The following is an 18,614-nucleotide window of genomic DNA, read 5'->3' as shown; positions in this document are numbered from 1 at the left end:
TTCTGCCTGGATTAAAATTTTTTGAAGTGACCCTGTGTTGGGACTATAATTTGGCAGGAACAGGGTATGCTGGCTCCTTGTGATGCTTAGGATGCTCCTAGGGCACCCTTCATCCCCAGCTCACAGCTCCTCAGGGTGCCTCTGTGTCCATGTTGGAGATGAAGGCTCTTTACCCGGTGGGTCTGGAGCCAGGCCTGGGAAAGTGCCCCAAAACTGGCATCCAGAGCATTTAAATGGTTGGGCCATCTTGGCAAGTGGTCAGTACCTTATTCCAAGATGAATATTTATTTTTTTTCAACAAGAGAGTCTTCTGTTATGTCTTCTCTGTTTTTCTGGGACACGAGAGACCAGGGCAACTGCAGGTTGCAGTTCCATTTTACAAAACATAGTATTTTCATTTGGTCTGCTATAAGTTATGTTTGCTGATAGGAAGTCAACAGTACATTTTCAGGCATGTAATTCATGTTGAAAGTAGTCGTATTTTAGAAGAGTAAATCTGGTTGTAACACAAAGCATACAAGACTAAGGAGGAAGGAGAGAAAGAATACTTTGATGATATACACTGAGAGGCTGCCTACTTAATGGGCTTGAAGTAAAGAAGACAGGAAGCTTTTGGGGATGTGGAGACACATTTTCAGGCTAGTGCAGTATACAAGCCAGGAGCATTACTGACCAACATCATGATGTTCTTTGCCCAGCAAGAAGGGCCATGATTCCCCATCCCAGTGAAGAATTTCCAGCTAATGTGAACAGTTTGTTTACTTATCTTGGATGTAGACCATTCTGCAGTCATCTGGGATGGACTATTGTAATGCGCTCCTAATTGTTTTCCTTGAAATTGATCTGGAGCTTCTTTGGGGTAGAAAGCTAATATATTAAAAAATAGAGTCCAGTGAGTGTAGCTGTTCAAATTTTTAATCCCCCAGTTCCTGGGTAAAAGCCTCACGCTCCATGTCCCTGCCTGGCAGTAGCTCACAGTTGGCCATGGCTGTCTTCCTCTCCCTGGGCTGAGGCAGACGTGGGCCGAAGGCGAGTCTTTCTTGTCCTCAGTTGTGCAGCTCCCTGCCAGAGCCCCTTGCTGGCTGCCTTTAAGGCAAGCTGCAAGCCCTGTTTATTTCAGTTGGCCTATCCATGACTGTTTTATGGGCTCCCTACCTTTGTTTTTGCATCTGCTACCCTTTTGTTTTTCTCTTTACTCTAACTAGTCAGGAATTGAGTCTTTGGGGGCTGGCAGGTCCCTTTTGAATTCTGTGTGTATAGCATATTGTAACATGCTATTAGATTTTGCTTTCTACTTTTACTGTTTTGCATTTGGCTCTTTATGCTGCTTGGCTTGCAATTGGTGCTTTAGAAAAGATCAAATAAATATATAATCGTGTCAAATCTAATTTTGTCTAAGAGAGTTAAATCCAGTATCCAAATATAGAAGAGTGTGTTTATGGTGAAACTTAGTACTGAGAGAATTAGAAAGAAAGCTCCAATTAGAAAGAAAGCTGATGCCATGCCGTTTGCAATGCCATGTTTTCTTTAAAAGAAAACTTCCACTGTAATTAGCAGGAAAGTACAGCCTAACGGGCAGTGCATTACCTAACACAGAGCCCGCTATTCAGTCCTAGGAATAGATCGTGCTTTTATATGCTCCTCTGGAGACCGCTGGTACTGTGAAGTCCAGTATCAGCAAAACAGAAGTCAAAACATGCGCGCAGTCAGGAAATCTTGTACAATGGATGATAAATAGTGATTTGCTTCATTGGCCACTTCAGGAGGAAGTGTGTGAATGTAATCGTGGAATACAATGGCCTCTGCTTCTGCCGTCAAATACTTGGAATGAGTTGTCTGTCATCCACCCGCACAGAAGGATTCAACTGTTACATCCACACATGAACCCATGTAGATTATGTTGTTACTTGCATTATGATGGCTACCAAGGGATCAACAAAAGTTCAGGTCTTTGTTCTAGAAACTGCCTAGAAATCAGCAAAAAGACGTGCTTTACCTCATGTTGAGATAAGTCTGATAGTCTTGACCAGGGGAATGGAACAAACAAGTAGGAGGAAGAGGAAGCAGCAGCTAAGCGTGGTGCAAGAAATAAGGGGCTGAGTTCAAATATTGTCATCAGAAAGTGGTTTATGGGCACCAATACAGAGGAGTGAACCCAGAGGTAAGATCCTGACACTGTGTTGAGCATTGGGAATCCAGGAAGTTACATATCATCTATCCAAGGAAGTTCCACTTGTAAAATACTGTCAAAGCCAAAGACATTCAGGGCAGCTTGGTTCTGCAAAACAATAAAATTATTAATCACTCGACTAAACCACATTAATCAGTACTGCCTAGTAGCAAAGTTATTAATCAGTTTGATGATCTGAGCAATCTTGCAAAGAAATGAGCCTACTCAGAATTTTTAGAGGAAATTCAGAGAAAAAACAGCGTGTAACAAAATGACTGAAAACAGTGCTAAAACTCTTCAAAACCAGTCTTATCTCTCACCTCACTATTTCTGTTTCACCCATCTGCAACAAGATGGGTGAAACAGATGGGAAGATGTGGCTAGGGTCTTTGAGATCTCAAGAGCCCTCAGATGATTAGAGTGAATAACCTGGGGTGTGAAGTGCAGCTGCACACTAAAATGAGGAAGAATAAAACACAGAGTAGTGAACAAAGTTTGACCAGTATACTTTGGTTCTGGAAATGATAAATAATAATAGCTAGTGGCAGCTGAGTGCTTTATGACAAGAACAAGATGACAGTAACTAACTTGTCCCAGATGAAGAACAAAATCTATTTTTTGTAAGTACAAGGATGGCTAATTGAAAACTTGTGAGCATCAACAATTCAGAAATACAGAGAAGGGCCTTTTTGTTAGCAGCTAATGGCCTTTCCACTCACTCAAAATGCACACTGGCTGTGTGCTCTCTCTAAGGAGCGGAAGGTTTGGCTGTCTTCAAATGTGGGTACCTTTTGTGGCTCAGCAGAGTCAAAACTTTCAGAAGCTATGGAAAAGGTTCTGCCTTGGACAGGCCACTGCTTTCTATAGCAGGTTGATGACACAGGCTATTGAGTCCTTACAGAGAATTGTTTGTCTTCTGGTTTTAGACGGCTTTAATTCCTCCAAATTGCTCCTTGAATAATAGGAAAAAGGCAATTTGAATTTCAGTGACAGATTGGACATAACAGGTTGCAACTATTAGGTCTAATTTTACCATACTGAGAAATAAAATTGCCTAAACATAAACATCGATCACTGATGCAGTAAATTAATTTGTACAGAAAAAGTAGTTTAACTGCAGTGCACATTAAACATAGAAAATTTTCGAAATTACAGCTCTCTGAATTAATTTGTACACTTGTTTACTTGTTAAAAGCAAAGCATAACTTCTTTTTTTTTTCTTTCTTCCTCATTGTGACTTCAAATTGTGAAAAGCAAGAACAGTCATTCAGGTTGTTCAGAAAAGAACAACTCTGCAGCTGTGGATGTAATCTAAGTTCTTTTTTCTTGTTGCTGTCTCTGAAAACATTAATAGAATTACTAAAGACCTCTTTGAAATACTGTTTCATTCTAGCAAGCAAATTCAACATTTTAATCGGCCTGAGTTATGTTTTGTTAAGAATTGGTGGTGTGAAGTAATTAAAAAATTTTACGATTTGGTTCGGCGATGAGTTTACATTCAAGTGTGTCCTCAGGCTTATTTAAACTGTTGAAATCTTCCAAAGTGTTTCATAAAAAATGTCACTCACATGCATCTTCTTATTTCTCCTGCCATATCTTTTCCAAAAATCTGCACATGCTACTATCCCGAATTCTAATATGGTGCCTAGAGACTTAGCATAGATGCCGGCCAACTTTTCTTCATTCTGGCAACTGCTATTTATAATATGTTTACTGTTATATAAAAGGAAAAAATAGCATGCTTTGCTTATTTTAAGCCGCAGCTATAATGCTAGTGTCCATGTGCAAATGCATATATAAGCTTTATAAAGGTAGCCTGAGTCACAGCGGAACAGGATCTGCCAGTGTGGCTTATTTTGATGGTATCTGGTGTCTACTGTTTTCAAGGACAGTAGTTCGATTCAAACACAATTCTGATAAGTGGCAGGTTTTCATGTCTTTAATGCCCTGACAAGGGCATCACTCTCAGGAGAGGGAGGTGAAACCATTTGGATGAGAATTTCTTCCCCTCTCCTTTGTGCTGACACACCAAGATAATGGACAATTAATAGCGAACCTTCTCTGCAGGGAAAGTGTAGGGTTATCACTAATACAAAAGTGCTCGGGAAGTGTCTGGATACGAAGGGGAGAGAGAAAAAATAGGCATAAAAACTATAGTGCAGGACCAGTGCAAGGCTAAATGTGCAGGTGCAGGTTTTTTTCACCTGAAATTATGGTGAATGATATGTCAGTAGCAGCAGCTGCAACTTTTTAGACCTGGATCACTGCTCTTGACATCAAGCAAAGGATGAGAAGAATCTTGCCATTTATATCCTTTCTGGTGGTGAGAAGGCTGGTTGCTATTTCCTGGAGATACCAGCTGGCAGGACTGGCTGCTCTTAGTTACTATGTGTGTCTTGTAAAGTTTACTGCAGCAGGATATGGAGGACAGGTCTAAACAAACCACTTCTTCACCTTTGCTTCTGCTCCCCCAACAACCTTTTAGGCTCACCTCCAGCCTCATTGTTCCCATCTGTATCGTATGGGGATTACTTTCCTTTCTTCGCCCTCAGCATGCACATTTCCCTGTGCCTGGGGGAAGGCTGCTTTCTACATGGCAAGTGTCTGCAGCCCACAGTTTTTGCTTTGCTGTGCAATCCCAGCAAGACTCAGTCGCTCCTAGAACAGTCAGCTGCCCCCAAGTCACCTGGAGAAGGAGTTGCTGGAGGTTGAAAGTCAACAGGCAAACTGCCTTGGGGATTATTATGGCAGCCTCTTATGCCTCTGTACCAGATCTAGTGATTGATGCTGTGACTGTGTGCCTCTGCTGTCCAAGTAAACAGAGCAAAGATGTACAATGTTTCCTGAAGTTAGACAAACCAAAGATTAGTCTAAACTGAGTGTGGAACAGGTTAACTGATTTTTCTCTACCCTAAGCTTTCATTTGTCCCTAGCAGCACTGAGCTGTCAATACAGCGTACAGCTACTGATAAGTATGGGTTCTCCTCAGCCTGGAGAGATCTGTCTGATAAGATAAGATGGCCTTAAAAAAGAGAGAGAGAGAGAAAGTACGTTAACTGCTTTGACTGCAAAATACCCCCTGGTAGCCAGAGATAAGACACCTTGAGCTGCTCAGAAGACCTTAGACAGGATGTAAATGAAGCCAATAGGAAAAAAAAATCATTTCAAATCCAGCCACTGTTCTGCTCTACTCCTATTTCCAGCCCTGACAGCAGAAGGCTTAATTTACTGTATTTCACACCGAGCTTCCATTCTACACTAAGGAAGCTACAAAGGATTGTTTTAGATATATGCTTTAACAAAGCAGAGTTCTCTTTATTTCTGGAGAGGCCTCTGTTTCAGACAGTTCATCATGAGTTTCAGCAGGCTTTGATGAGTGGAAATTATACAGAGTGGAAGGAAAATGCTGCCTTCTGCAAAGAATCTCTCCATCTTCCATAAGTAAATTGCCCAGATAAGCCTTTATTACCATTAAAGAGCTGAATGAAGCTATGTATTTTAAATGCAACCCTCACCTTGCAAAATTCCAGAAGGATGGATTGGCGACCCGCAAGATAGGAAGGCAGGTGGTAGATGTGATATTTACAGGTGACAGCTTTATAGTAGCATTTGGTCTTCTGACTGTTCTCAACTGGGAAATTTGTCATATCCCACTTATAGGCTAGAGCACCTATTATTCAGTCAAAGCCACACATGCTAACCTGTGCCTATTGTATGCTGGGAGAGGGCTGTATTGCCTGGCACTGCAAGTTGCCTGTAGTGAATCATAGAATCGTTACAATTGGAAAAGACCACTGAGATGGTCTAGTCCAACCAGAGAAAGGGTACTGGAGCCATGCTGCCCCAAGGTGACTGTACTGCCCGAGAGTAAGCATTTTTGTGCCATTCTGAGCACCAACTTAGCTTAAAAACCAAGGTTATCTTTGCTCGGGGACATCACTTTGAACAGCTGTGCGGCACATCTGCACTAACAGCCAGAGCTGAAAAAAAAAAAAGCCTAAGATGTGATACAAGTGAACTATAAGAAGCTAAATAGAAATCCAAAAACAACCTCTCTGGGTCCTCCCCAGTTTGGTCAGTGCCTTTTTTGAACCAAAAGTTTGTCAGGTATCTGTGGCTTGGCAGTCTCTGTGAATCACCCTAGATTGAGCATCTGGGTGCCCATCACCTTTAATCAGCCTGCTGCTAAGCTCAGAGCACAGCAGGCACTTACAGTAGAAAGTGCAGTGTTCCTGGCTTCCCTATATAGGGGCCAAGCAGTTCGAGTACTAAATGGCACAAGGCCTAGATTCATTCCCTCAGCATCCTGAGGGGATTCAAAGCCCCGTTTCCTGCCTCTAAGCAGAAGGTCCTCGGATCTGCAGGGGTCTCTTCCCATGGAAGCTGGGCTCACTGGAGCAAAGAGCACCATATTCATAGGGCTGGTAGGAGCACATTCGAGAAAGGACTGTTAACCTACTGCGAATTACACTCAGTGCTGGGGCTCTTGCAGTCTGGAACTTGCACTTAGGTTTATTTTTGTTTTTCATCCAGCCACTCTTTAATGTATAAAGAGCCCAGTCCTCTCCTTTCCCAGCTGCATGCCCAAGCTGCGAGGTTGCAGACCTTTTCCTGCTTCCCCTCGGGGCCCCATGAATTCTGCTTTCTTTGCTTCTTAGGCTCCTGGAGACACCCAAGTCCCTTTGCAGATCTAGGTCCAGGAGTTTTCACCTGTGTAAATAAGACCGCCACCACATCTCTGTCATTTGAAGGAATAAGCAGTTCTGTGTTTATTTACTGTATTTCACTCTAACACACTGTAAAATAACACCGCTATGTTTTTGAAAGCGTTAAGTGACAGCCTTGCTTTCTCTTGATCTTCATTCCCTTTTACTTTCCATTTCCTATAAAAAATGTTGCAACCTCTTTCCCTGGGTTTCTTTCAGATGCGATTATTTACTCCTTTCTTTCTTCACGCCTCACATTCCTTTCTTTTTGTTTCCCACCCCTTGCCTTCCTTTCTTTTTTTTTCTTTGTCCTACTTTAGCCCCCATCCAAAATGTATCTTGCTGGTGTATTTCTGGTCTTGAGGCAATGAAGCAATGAATTGGGATGGTTGAAATAGAGGCACAGGTGGGAGGGACGGGCGCAGGCTGAGTGTGAGGTGCACCCCCCCCAATCCCTGCAGACTTTCATGATTAAACTCTAGATTAACAGAAAGAAGGGCGATATTCAAATGAGAACCCAAGGTGGTGCTTGGCATCTCACGGGTTTCTGCCTGCAAATGCTGCTCAGGGGCTCCATCTTTTGTCTGAGCCTCCAGCTACGGAGGTTTTGACAGGCTGCCCATCTCCTCTCAGGGCCTGGGGGCTGGGTAGAAACAGGGGCTCGAAAGGCAGCTTTGAAGCGGGGCTCAGTCGGCTTTTAGGGTGTGAGCCTCTGAATTGTTTGATTTTGGAAAGGAAGGAAAGAAAGGAATGCTTTGCTGACTTTGGACACACTCCTTATGTTGTGACCTGTGAAAGAAAGCAGCAGCCAATTCATTTTAATACCTGTATGCCATTGGAGAGTTACCTTTATGACCGAAACCATGGTATAGGGTCTCTGAGGCTTCGGTGTACTTCTGCAGAAGAAGCAGTTCAGGGAAAAATTGGAAGGACGGAGTTTTTTGGTCTTGTCGATGGGGGAGAGCATGACCCACTGAAAGCAGAACACATGAGAAATTACTGGTGTCCAGTGAGGAGCCTGAACTCTTGTCCTCTAGTCGTGTGTTCTTCTTAGTAAGCAGCACAAATACTGTTATCAGCACATATTATAATGATTATTTTCTACTACAGTACTGATTAACCGAGTCCCTACTTTTGGTATACGAGGTTGTTAACATACAGATTCTTAGGAGACCACTATTATGTGCACGTTTGCTAGAATATTTCAATAGGTTTTCTGCTCTCCAATTATCTTGATTCTAAATGTAATTATTCTCAGGGTGATTTTTCCTGACCCTAGCTTCAGATGGAACAAGCCTGGTGGTCTCTGACTCATACCGTACAAACAAACAAACAACTACTAAGAGAAACAGCAACTTAACAGCGGAAGAAGTACAGTGTAAATGTGTTTGTCACATTGAAGCAGTGGACAAATGAGCTAATTTGAATCGCTTAGTGCTTGTACAGTCACAACAAAACAACCCCTGTAAATTAATTGTGTGACATGTGATTCCCAATTATGTAAAGCAGTATAATAAGCTTTGAGGATGGTGACTGCCATTAGTTATATGTAGAGGACTGTGGAAAATTATTTATTCTTTCTCTTTGCCTTGAGAGGCACAAAGTACAGGCTTCCTCAAACAAACGGAGGGTAGGTGGGTAGCTCTGTGTTCTCCTAGTGGCAAATTGGGTTTTGTGTGTGATCTGAAAGGTGAAACAAGATGCCAACTGCTTACATTTTCTTTAATTTGGCTGTAGAAGATGGAATTCATCGGGCTCCGTCTGTTCAAATGATCTTTAAGCAACAACTGAGGAAAACATTTATGCTCCTCTTTACATATGTAATAGTAATATATCTTGTGAAGAAGACATAATGGAACTGGAGGCTTAGGTTACTTAGGAGAGCGATACAGGAATGTTAACTACTTGTCTAAGTACTAAAGCCATTTTATTAAAGCAAGCAGGTTTTTCCTGGGAGGTATTAAAGCATCTTATTTGTTGTTTCTCGGAGCTGCCTTTCTTATGAAATTTAACATGGGAAAACCTCCCTACCGGCTGTCTGGGTTTTGTTGATCAGGAACCCCTGTATGTTCTTGCCCCAGTCAGTAATCTTAACTGTTAATGCATTTAATTGGTATTCCCAAAGTAGCTTTGAAATATTGATAGATTTTAAAAACATCTGTAAATTATAAATAATTTTTAAAGTTCACGTTTCTCTTTTGAATGCCCATTACAGAGTATTACTTTTCAAGCCATTTAATAAGTTATGAGACAAATGAGGGAGTTTAATGTGGGGTCACTGATGTGAAAAAAATGTGATGGTTATATTAAAGTTGCAGTTTGGAGTTTTTCCAAAACTGTGTGTCTTTCTATAGAAAAAAAAAAAGGAGAATATGATATAATGATATATATTTTATTTAGAGTTACTTTAAGGGTAGGTATTCTCTGCAAATTCTATTAAAATCTTCAAAATCATAGTTGCTTTTAGTGGCATGTATGTTAGGACATGGCTGAAGCCATGTTAATGCCTAACTGCTATGCTTTGATCTTGTTACTTAGATATATTCCGCACACTGCACCATATTGTTTTATTTCAGTAATATCCAACCTCTTCATTTTCTATTTGTTCACACCTGCATATTCCCTTAAGATTGCTTATCTCATTTTCAAGGTAGCCCTGTAGACAATTAGTGGTGATAGTAATATAAAATGTGTCCAGCACTAAAACCTGAAACAGCCATTACAAGTAAACTATATGATATATAATAACCACTCCACTCAATTACCTGCACAAAAATGCAAAGATTTAAAGCTGTGGAGATCTATCATACATCCAGTTAACTGACCTACCTATCTGCTGCTTAGTCCTTCCTTTCCTACCACTTGAATTCTATCTTGTGGTTTGTTATAGGGTAAAATGGCAAAGCTGTATGTTGTCCATTCAAACATTTCAATATGTATGTATACAGTTTTGTGTGGACAGCTCTTTGGTTGATGGGGAGAAAACAAGTAACATCTACACCATGATTCAGTGCATACACTGAATACACATTCATCAATCTATTGCATGTGAAGGATGTATTATTAGATGTGTTTATGTTCTGCTGCTTGGCATTTGTCATTTCAAATATCCATTCCCTTCCAGTGTATCCACTGTTACAAATTTTGTCCCTTGCCATGTGGTACTTCAGATTGGGTCCTGTAGGATGGAATGTGACCAGTCTGCCATTATCACTAACTGGGCAAACCAGTAAGAGAGTTTCTGTAGGGGTTGGAGCTGGGGGGTGTCGATCAGCTGAATGGCTGTGCTTTCTCCTTGGTTTGGTCCATTCGCTTCAGCTTTTTGCCAGCTCTGTGTTTCAGAGTGGATGGAAAAGGATTTTTCTTGCAGGATGGCTCAGACCTGGGAGATACGAGTTCTGCTTCCTCCCCTGCACAGATTACATTTGTAACCTGAGGCAAACTGCTCCACTTTTCTGTGCTCCAGTTACATGAGCAGCAAAACAGGGAAAACAGAAAACTTCTTTTTATAGGATATTGAGAATATTAGTTAATTTGTATCTGTAAACTCTATCAGAGGAATGTTATATATTATGATGCATAAATATTTGCTGACATTTTCTCTAGGAAGGTGACCATTTGTCTAGAGGCAGCAAAAATGTGTTTAAATCATACAGTAAAATAAGGCATCATAAAGCAATTGCCCAAAGCGTATTCCAACCAAAATGTGCCTATGTCATAAACCTTCCTGGTGACTAAATAACATTTTTCTGAAGTGGTACTGTTATTTCAGTCAGCAGCACTAGGGAAAAGATCACATTTAAGGCTTCACAACTACTGAGGTTGGCACATGAGCGGCTGGCTGTGAACTCCACAGAGGTGCTTTTGTGCTTGGATGCTCCCCCTTCTTCCCTCCCCCTTCCATGGGATAACTCCTTCTGATATTACTTCACTTTTCTGTTAGTGAGCACTTTCCCCCATAAATATGACTGAACAGGTGTTACTCTGCTACTAACTGAGTTTCCAGCTGTCCTCCTCCAGCACAGACCAGGCAAAATCTGTTGTTTAGTCCTATTAGACAGACTAGAGAACTATCAAGCCTGAGATGGAGGTCTTCCTTGCAGGATATGGTAGTTTTGTTGCCAGAAGATGGTCAGGAAGGCCTGGCTGGCTAACAAAGACAGTCCTTCAGCTGCTGGGTGTAGTTCCAGTTTTGCATCCCCTTTGGCAGCAACACAGAGACTGCTGCAGTGTGGCCAGCCAGCAAAATTAGGAAATAAGGACCTCTTTTATTTACTCAGGCTGCTGAATCATGGGCATTTCTGTCTGCTTGGAGAAAAGTCAGGCAGCTCTACTTTCCACTGGAAGTCTCAGGAGTGCTTGGTACTTTCATCTCAGAGTGTTCGCACACTTGTTTTAATGTGCTTTATGGAAATGGTGAAACTCAGCAAGTACAGTTGGTGGAGAAAAACATCTGCACTAACTATTCACACACATTTGCATCTTTAAATAGACTTTTAGGACTTTTAACTGATTTCCAGTGAAGTTTTTTGGTTGCGAGTGCTAGAGCTTTCTTAGAGGCAGTGAGTGTGAAGTGACTGGTTCCAAAAATTAAAAATTTACATGGACATGTTAAGTGCATCACACTGAAACTCAGAATAGTTGCCATGACACAGAAAAAGCATTTACGGTAAGTAGCACTTAGTGAGTGGCAAAGGATAAAGAATACGTCGATACGGAAAATATATTTTAAAACTCCATAAACACTCTGTGGTGTACCTGGAGCCCTCCCCTGCCCCCAGATAGTTGTATGCCACTCCTGGGGACTTGTATCTGAATTTCATCCAGAGTATTTGAAAATAGCTTGCGATAACATTTAAAGTCAGTATTTGTAATGTTGACATAGCTCAGTGGGTAGGTGTCTGCTGATTTATATGCACATGGATGTATGCAGAGTAGCAGCAAACTGTTTGTGCTTTCTATCAGAGTGACTGGCAAAAAGGGGTTGGGAGTCTTTTATCTCATTGGCAGGCCAACCTTCACCCCTAGCATAAAGTCAGGTCTGTGTGAAGTGCCCTTGGAAGGGGAAGGGGTGGGTCGTCCCAACCGGGCTTAGAGCCTGTCACTGCTCACTGAATGCCACCTCATGAACACAGCCTCAGCACGTGGTGGCACATGGTGGACTACAGCCATCTAGAAATCAGTGGTTGCTTGTGATGCAGCATCCTCTTGGGGAAGGGGTTAGATCTGCTGTCCTCAGATCCATTTCTATGGACTCCACGTGAGCGTGGGGAATGTTGCGAGTCCATACTGCACATCATTCGCCATGCTCACACTGGAATCCACACGGCAAAAGCCAATCTTCAGCAAGGCATTTCCCTCATCAGCAGGAGCAAGGACCCTTCATAGATTGTCAGGCCCTGCCACAAGCCCTTGATGCAAGTGCATGCAAAGGCCCTCCTTCTGGAGCAGCAGCTGGCTGGGGGTAGGCCGGGAAGCCATGCTGGCTGCCCTGTGACACTCATGCACAGGAAAATCCTGTTGTCCTCCACGATGTGCTATGCAGGGTTCCCCAGGCCTGGCTGGGAGGAAGCAGTTCTTCAGGAGCCCAGAAAGGTCAGATTTTCAGATTTCAAGCAACATAAAGGGACACTTAGCTAGTGATTTGCTCTCTTCTTTTTTGGTTCAAGAAAAGTGCTGTGCAGATTAATATGGGCTTGGATTAAAAACCCTAACAGCAGTGTGACATGCAGAAACACTTGTGTTTGCTGGCTCTAAAGTAAGAACTGGCTCTGTGCTGTAATAACACTATTCCTCCTCCACTATTTTTTTTAACCTTGTAAAGGAGAGAACCCAAGCAAATGAGGAGAATTGGATGGGGGAAAAGGAGCTCCCATTGCTTGTCCTGTGGTCATGCACAGTGCTCGATCGCAACCCTGCTGCCAGTCCAATGTCCCACTGGGGCTCACAAGCCAAGGGGAATAGTTGCATAAGAGGTAAAACCAGGCAGGCAGTGGCCTGAGAAGAAAGTGATTTACTACTGTGTCAGTGATAATGCACCGTTTATAATGCTTACTATATATTCCTCTAAACATTTATACAATAATACATCATTTTTGAATGGGATATACATTTTAATACTAAATTTGGTTACAAAATATGTGGCCTAGGCAGTTGCAGGCTATTTTTCTTTGTTTAGTTGCTTGACATAAATTTCTGTTTATCATCTGGCAACGTCCATATGTAAGAAGTATATTTGATTTTTAAAGGACAGAAGCTTTTCCACTTAAGAAACCTGGCTGAAAATGTTAATTTGAAATAAAATGTAACAAAAGTTAACATTTTTTTCTATGAGTAATTTTTGCAGTGCTATGATCATTTCCAATTGTAGAGTCAAACCCAGCAATTTGAAAGGGCTGTACACAGATTTGCATCAAAAGTCTCCCATGAATATTCCAGTCATTAATGTACCAACTTGAAAACTCAACTGTCTGGTATCATTTAGTAACTATGACAATAAGTAATGTTGCTTTAGTACACTGCAAAGCATTTCAGTAGATGATAGTACTTTTGTTGGAGGAAAGGAATTTTTGTTTAGTTTTTTTTTCTTAACAAAACTGGCACCTTCGCTTTCAGTTCAAATTTGGGTTGCTTAGGCTTGGGATTGCTTTTTATTTAAGTATAACTAGTGCAGATTCACACATAGATAAACGCAGATATTTATGGAGTATGCGTGCTTATGTGTGTGCATGCGTGAGAAAGGTGAGTGTATTTTGTGAACCTCCCTCCCTTCAAGAGGTAAACAGGAGGGTAAAAACATGGAATTTCAGCTTACGCTGAAAAGCATTGTGTTAGTGGGCAAGGATCCAGGAATGGTATTTGGTTGTTTTCTCAGAGTTCGATGGTTACCATCTGGCATTGATAGGGAGATGGTGTTGTCATCAGTTTCGAGATGCAGGAAAGAAATGAATACTCATCTGTTTCCTGTGGATAAGCAAGACGTTGATCATCTAGTAAAATCTTGTTACCTTAAAGAAAACAGGCTTGGAATTTGTTTACATAATATACACCAGCTCCAATTTTTATGTTAGCGTAGCAGTTTCTTTGAGAGAAGGATGGAGATGTAAAGAAACAGCATTTTTCAAGAGCACCCTAAGAAAGACATTTTTCAAATAGGTTTATCTTGTCTCTGCTTTATTACTGTAATTAATTTTACTCTTCAAAGGAAGAAAACCATCAAATGTTACCCATGGAATGGAATAAGATGATTATTTGATTTAGAGTGGTCTTTCAAGCGTTCTTATGAGTTGTGGTCAAAAGGTGTAAAAATTGTAGAGCACACCTGGTTAAAAAAACACCAATTATGACTTGCCCTGTGTAAAGGTGAGATTATATCATGGATAGCTAGTTCAGTTTATCATCTGGCTAGCATTCCTGTTTTGTCTTTTCCTTGTTACTCATAAATCTTTCAGCTTTTATCATAATTGTTTATCATTTTTCCTGTTTCCAGTTTTCCACAAGTTGCTTTGTCTGTGATCACCTCACAGTACAGGTTCTGCTAGACAAAGGAAGTTCAGCTGGCTGAGTCTTTTGCAAAAAGGAAGAAATGGTGGGCAACCTCTTGAACTTGAAAAAGGCAAAAAAAATGCTGTTCACATTTGACCCTTGTGAAACTTTCTAATTTTCCGTCAGCTTGGCTGTTGGTTTGTTAGTTTGTTTTGAACATTTAATGATCTAGCTGCCAGCTTTCAGGAACTGAATTGCATAGTTAATAGAGAAATCTAGTTGCACTTTATTAGAGAAAACGTTACCATTTACACTGTTGCCCAGTTCCTTCTCTCTAATTTTTCATATTAGTGTTTAGAATAACACTCAAGACTCTCTCACTAATAGCCTACATTCAAAATCAACTTCAAGAGAAAAAAAAAATTGAGACAAAGCAGAGGGAATTTTTTTTATTAAATATTAGGAATGTGGGTTGACTATATTAATTTTAAATCATTCCTGTAATATTTTCTCCTTTCCTTTGACTCTTCAGATGCTCACATAATATGCAAATCATTTTCCAATGGATACAAAAGAAACATTAAGTATATTAAAATCTGCATTTTAATAAATGTGTCAGTGTATAATACATATCCTGCAACTGAGAAAAAATGATAAAAAAGCAATAAAAAGGTAATATAGGCACAGAACTATTTAATAACTTTTAATGTTTTACAGTCGGATAAAAATAAATGTGGTCTTGAAGCTGTTTGATACAGGTTTAAGAAATACCCTAGTCTGAGTTTAATACGTTTTGGCTCTTTAGGAATAGCAGGCCTGTGTTGTTTGTGTGCATCTGATATCTCCTTTGACCTGTAGGGATTAAGCTTGTGGACATGTTTCTTTTTCATTTTCAGATGGAGTGGATGTTGAGGATGACCCCACTTGCTCATGGCCAGCATCATCACCTTCCAGCAAGGACCAGACTTCCCCGAGCCATGGAGAAGGTTGTGATTTTGGTGAAGAGGAAGGAGGCCCAGGATTGCCCTATCAGTGCCAGTTTTGTGACAAATCGTTCAGCCGCCTCAGCTACTTAAAGCACCACGAGCAAAGTCACAGTGACAAACTCCCTTTCAAATGCACGTATTGCAGTCGTCTCTTCAAACACAAACGAAGCAGGGACCGCCACATAAAGCTTCATACGGGAGACAAGAAATACCACTGCAGTGAGTGTGATGCAGCATTCTCAAGGAGTGATCATCTTAAAATTCACTTAAAGACTCATACGTCCAACAAGCCATATAAATGTGCCATTTGTAGACGTGGATTCCTGTCATCTAGTTCGCTGCACGGCCACATGCAGGTTCACGAGAGGAACAAGGATGGCTCTCAGTCTGCTTCCCGGATGGAGGACTGGAAAATGAAGGACACTCAGAAGTGCAGTCAGTGTGAAGAAGGCTTTGATTTTCCTGAAGATCTTCAGAAGCACATTGCAGAATGTCACCCTGAGTGTTCTCCTAATGAAGACCGATCTGCTCTTCAGTGTGTTTATTGTCACGAACTCTTTGTAGAGGAAACATCTCTGGTGAATCACATGGAGCAGGCTCATAATGGTGAGAAGAAGAATTCATGCAGCATTTGCTCTGAGAACTTTCACACTGTGGAAGAGCTGTACAGCCACATGGACAGTCACCAGCAGCCAGAATCATGCAACCACAGCAACAGCCCATCATTGGTAACTGTTGGCTATACCTCAGTCTCAAGTACCACTCCAGATTCCAATCTCTCTGTGGATAGTTCAACAATGGTGGAAACAGCTCCCCCTATACCAAAAGGCCGTGGAAGGAAGCGGGCAGCTCAGCAAGTGCCAGATATCACTGGTCCTTCAAGTAAACAGGCAAAAGTTACCTACAGCTGCATTTATTGCAACAAACAGTTATTTTCCAGCCTTGCAGTTTTGCAGATACACCTGAAAACTATGCATTTAGATAAACCTGAACAAGCCCATATCTGTCAGTACTGTTTGGAGGTATTGCCATCTCTCTACAATCTGAACGAACATCTTAAGCAAGTCCACGAAGCTCCGGATCCAGGGCTGATTGTTTCCACTATGCCTGCAATGGTGTATCAGTGCAACTTCTGCTCTGAAGTGTTCAATGACCTCAACACTCTTCAGGAACATATCCGATGTTCTCATGGATTTGCCAACCCTGCTGCTAAGGACAGTAATGCGTTCTTTTGTCCCCATTGCTACATGGGGTTTCTTACAGATTCTTCTCTGGAAGAGCATATTAGACAAGTCCATTGTGATCTTAGCAGTTCCCGTTTTGGTTCCCCTGTGCTCGGAACCCCAAAAGATCCAGTAGTGGAAGTGTATTCTTGTTCTTACTGTACAAATTCTCCAATATTTAATAGCGTTCTTAAATTGAACAAGCATATCAAGGAGAACCATAAGAACATTCCTTTGGCACTGAATTACATCCACAATGGAAAAAAATCCAGAGCCATGAGCCCCTTATCTCCTGTAACGATTGAGCAGACCTCTTTAAAAATGATGCAGGCAGTTGGAGGTGCTCCTCCTCGTCCTGCAGGTGAATATATTTGTAATCAATGTGGTGCTAAGTATACTTCCTTGGACGGTTTTCAGACTCATTTAAAAACACATCTTGATACTGTCCTGCCAAAACTGACCTGCCCTCAGTGCAACAAGGAATTTCCCAATCAGGAGTCTCTGCTGAAGCATGTGACCATTCATTTTATGATCACCTCAACCTACTACATCTGTGAAAGCTGTGACAAGCAGTTTACTTCTGTGGATGACTTGCAGAAGCACCTACTAGACATGCATACATTTGTATTCTTCCGCTGCACCTTGTGCCAAGAGGTTTTTGACTCCAAAGTCTCTATCCAACTACACTTGGCTGTGAAGCACAGCAATGAAAAGAAGGTATATAGATGTACGTCTTGCAACTGGGATTTCCGCAATGAGACTGACCTACAGCTTCATGTTAAACACAACCACTTGGAGAACCAAGGCAAAGTGCACAAGTGCATCTTTTGTGGTGAGTCCTTTGGTACAGAGGTGGAGCTGCAGTGCCATATTACTACGCACAGCAAGAAGTACAACTGCAAGTTCTGCAGCAAAGCTTTCCATGCCATCATCTTGCTGGAAAAGCACCTAAGGGAAAAACATTGTGTTTTTGAAACAAAAACCCCAAACTGTGGAACGAATGGGGCATCTGAGCAGGTTCAGAAGGAAGAAGTGGAGCTCCAGACCTTGTTGACAAATAGCCAGGAGTCCCATAACAGCCACGATGGCAGCGAAGAGGATGTGGACACATCTGAGCCTATGTATGGCTGTGACATTTGTGGAGCAGCTTACACCATGGAGACTCTCCTGCAAAACCACCAGCTTCGTGACCACAACATTCGACCTGGAGAAAGTGCCATAGTGAAGAAAAAGGCTGAACTCATTAAAGGGAATTACAAGTGTAATGTGTGTTCTCGAACATTCTTCTCTGAAAACGGGCTCCGAGAACACATGCAGACACACTTGGGACCAGTGAAACATTACATGTGCCCAATCTGTGGCGAGCGGTTTCCATCTCTTCTGACTCTTACTGAACATAAAGTCACACATAGTAAGAGCCTGGACACCGGAAACTGCAGGATTTGCAAGATGCCTCTGCAGAGTGAGGAGGAATTTTTAGAGCATTGCCAGATGCACCCTGACTTGAGGAACTCTTTGACAGGGTTCCGCTGCGTGGTGTGCATGCAGACTGTGACCTCCACATTGGAACTGAAAATCCACGGCACGTTCCACATGCAGAAAACTGGAAATGGTTCTGCCGTGCAGTCTACGGGGCGCGCACAGCATCTCCAGAAACTGTACAAGTGTGCTTCTTGCCTGAAGGAATTTCGTTCAAAACAGGATTTAGTGAAACTTGACATCAATGGTCTGCCATATGGTCTGTGTGCTAGCTGTGTTAATCTCAGTAAAAGTGGTAGTCCAAGTGTCAACATCCCTTCAAGCAGTAACAGACAAGGCATGGGCCAAAATGAGAACTTGAGTTCCATTGAGAACAAAAGCAAGGCAGGGGGACTGAAGACTCGATGTTCTAGTTGCAATGTTAAGTTTGAATCAGAAAGTGAACTCCAAAACCATATTCAGTCAATCCACAGAGAGCTTGTTCCAGACAGCAACAGTACACAGCTGAAAACACCACAAGTATCTCCAATGCCCAGAATCAGCCCCTCCCAAACTGAAGAGGTAA

The 18,614-nt window shown here is 41.8% G+C and overlaps 1 protein-coding gene across 2 annotated transcripts in view; it reads left to right on the top strand.

Moving 5' to 3' along the window:
* The window catches only part of ZNF521 (zinc finger protein 521), a 217,540-nt gene that overhangs the window by 63,638 nt on the left and 135,288 nt on the right, over nt 1-18,614 (top strand). For both annotated transcript variants that reach the window (XM_031552839.1, XM_031552840.1), the window contains exon 4: nt 15,258-18,610. In XM_031552839.1, the coding sequence (XP_031408699.1) occupies nt 15,258-18,610 (3,353 nt within the window). The remainder of the gene's footprint in view (nt 1-15,257; nt 18,611-18,614) is intronic.

This window comes from Meleagris gallopavo, chromosome 3, assembly GCF_000146605.3.
Source record: "Meleagris gallopavo isolate NT-WF06-2002-E0010 breed Aviagen turkey brand Nicholas breeding stock chromosome 3, Turkey_5.1, whole genome shotgun sequence".
NCBI lineage: Eukaryota > Metazoa > Chordata > Aves > Galliformes > Phasianidae > Meleagris > Meleagris gallopavo.
The sequence above is the reverse complement of the archived record's forward strand: the minus strand, read 5'-3'. Positions and strand labels throughout refer to the sequence as shown.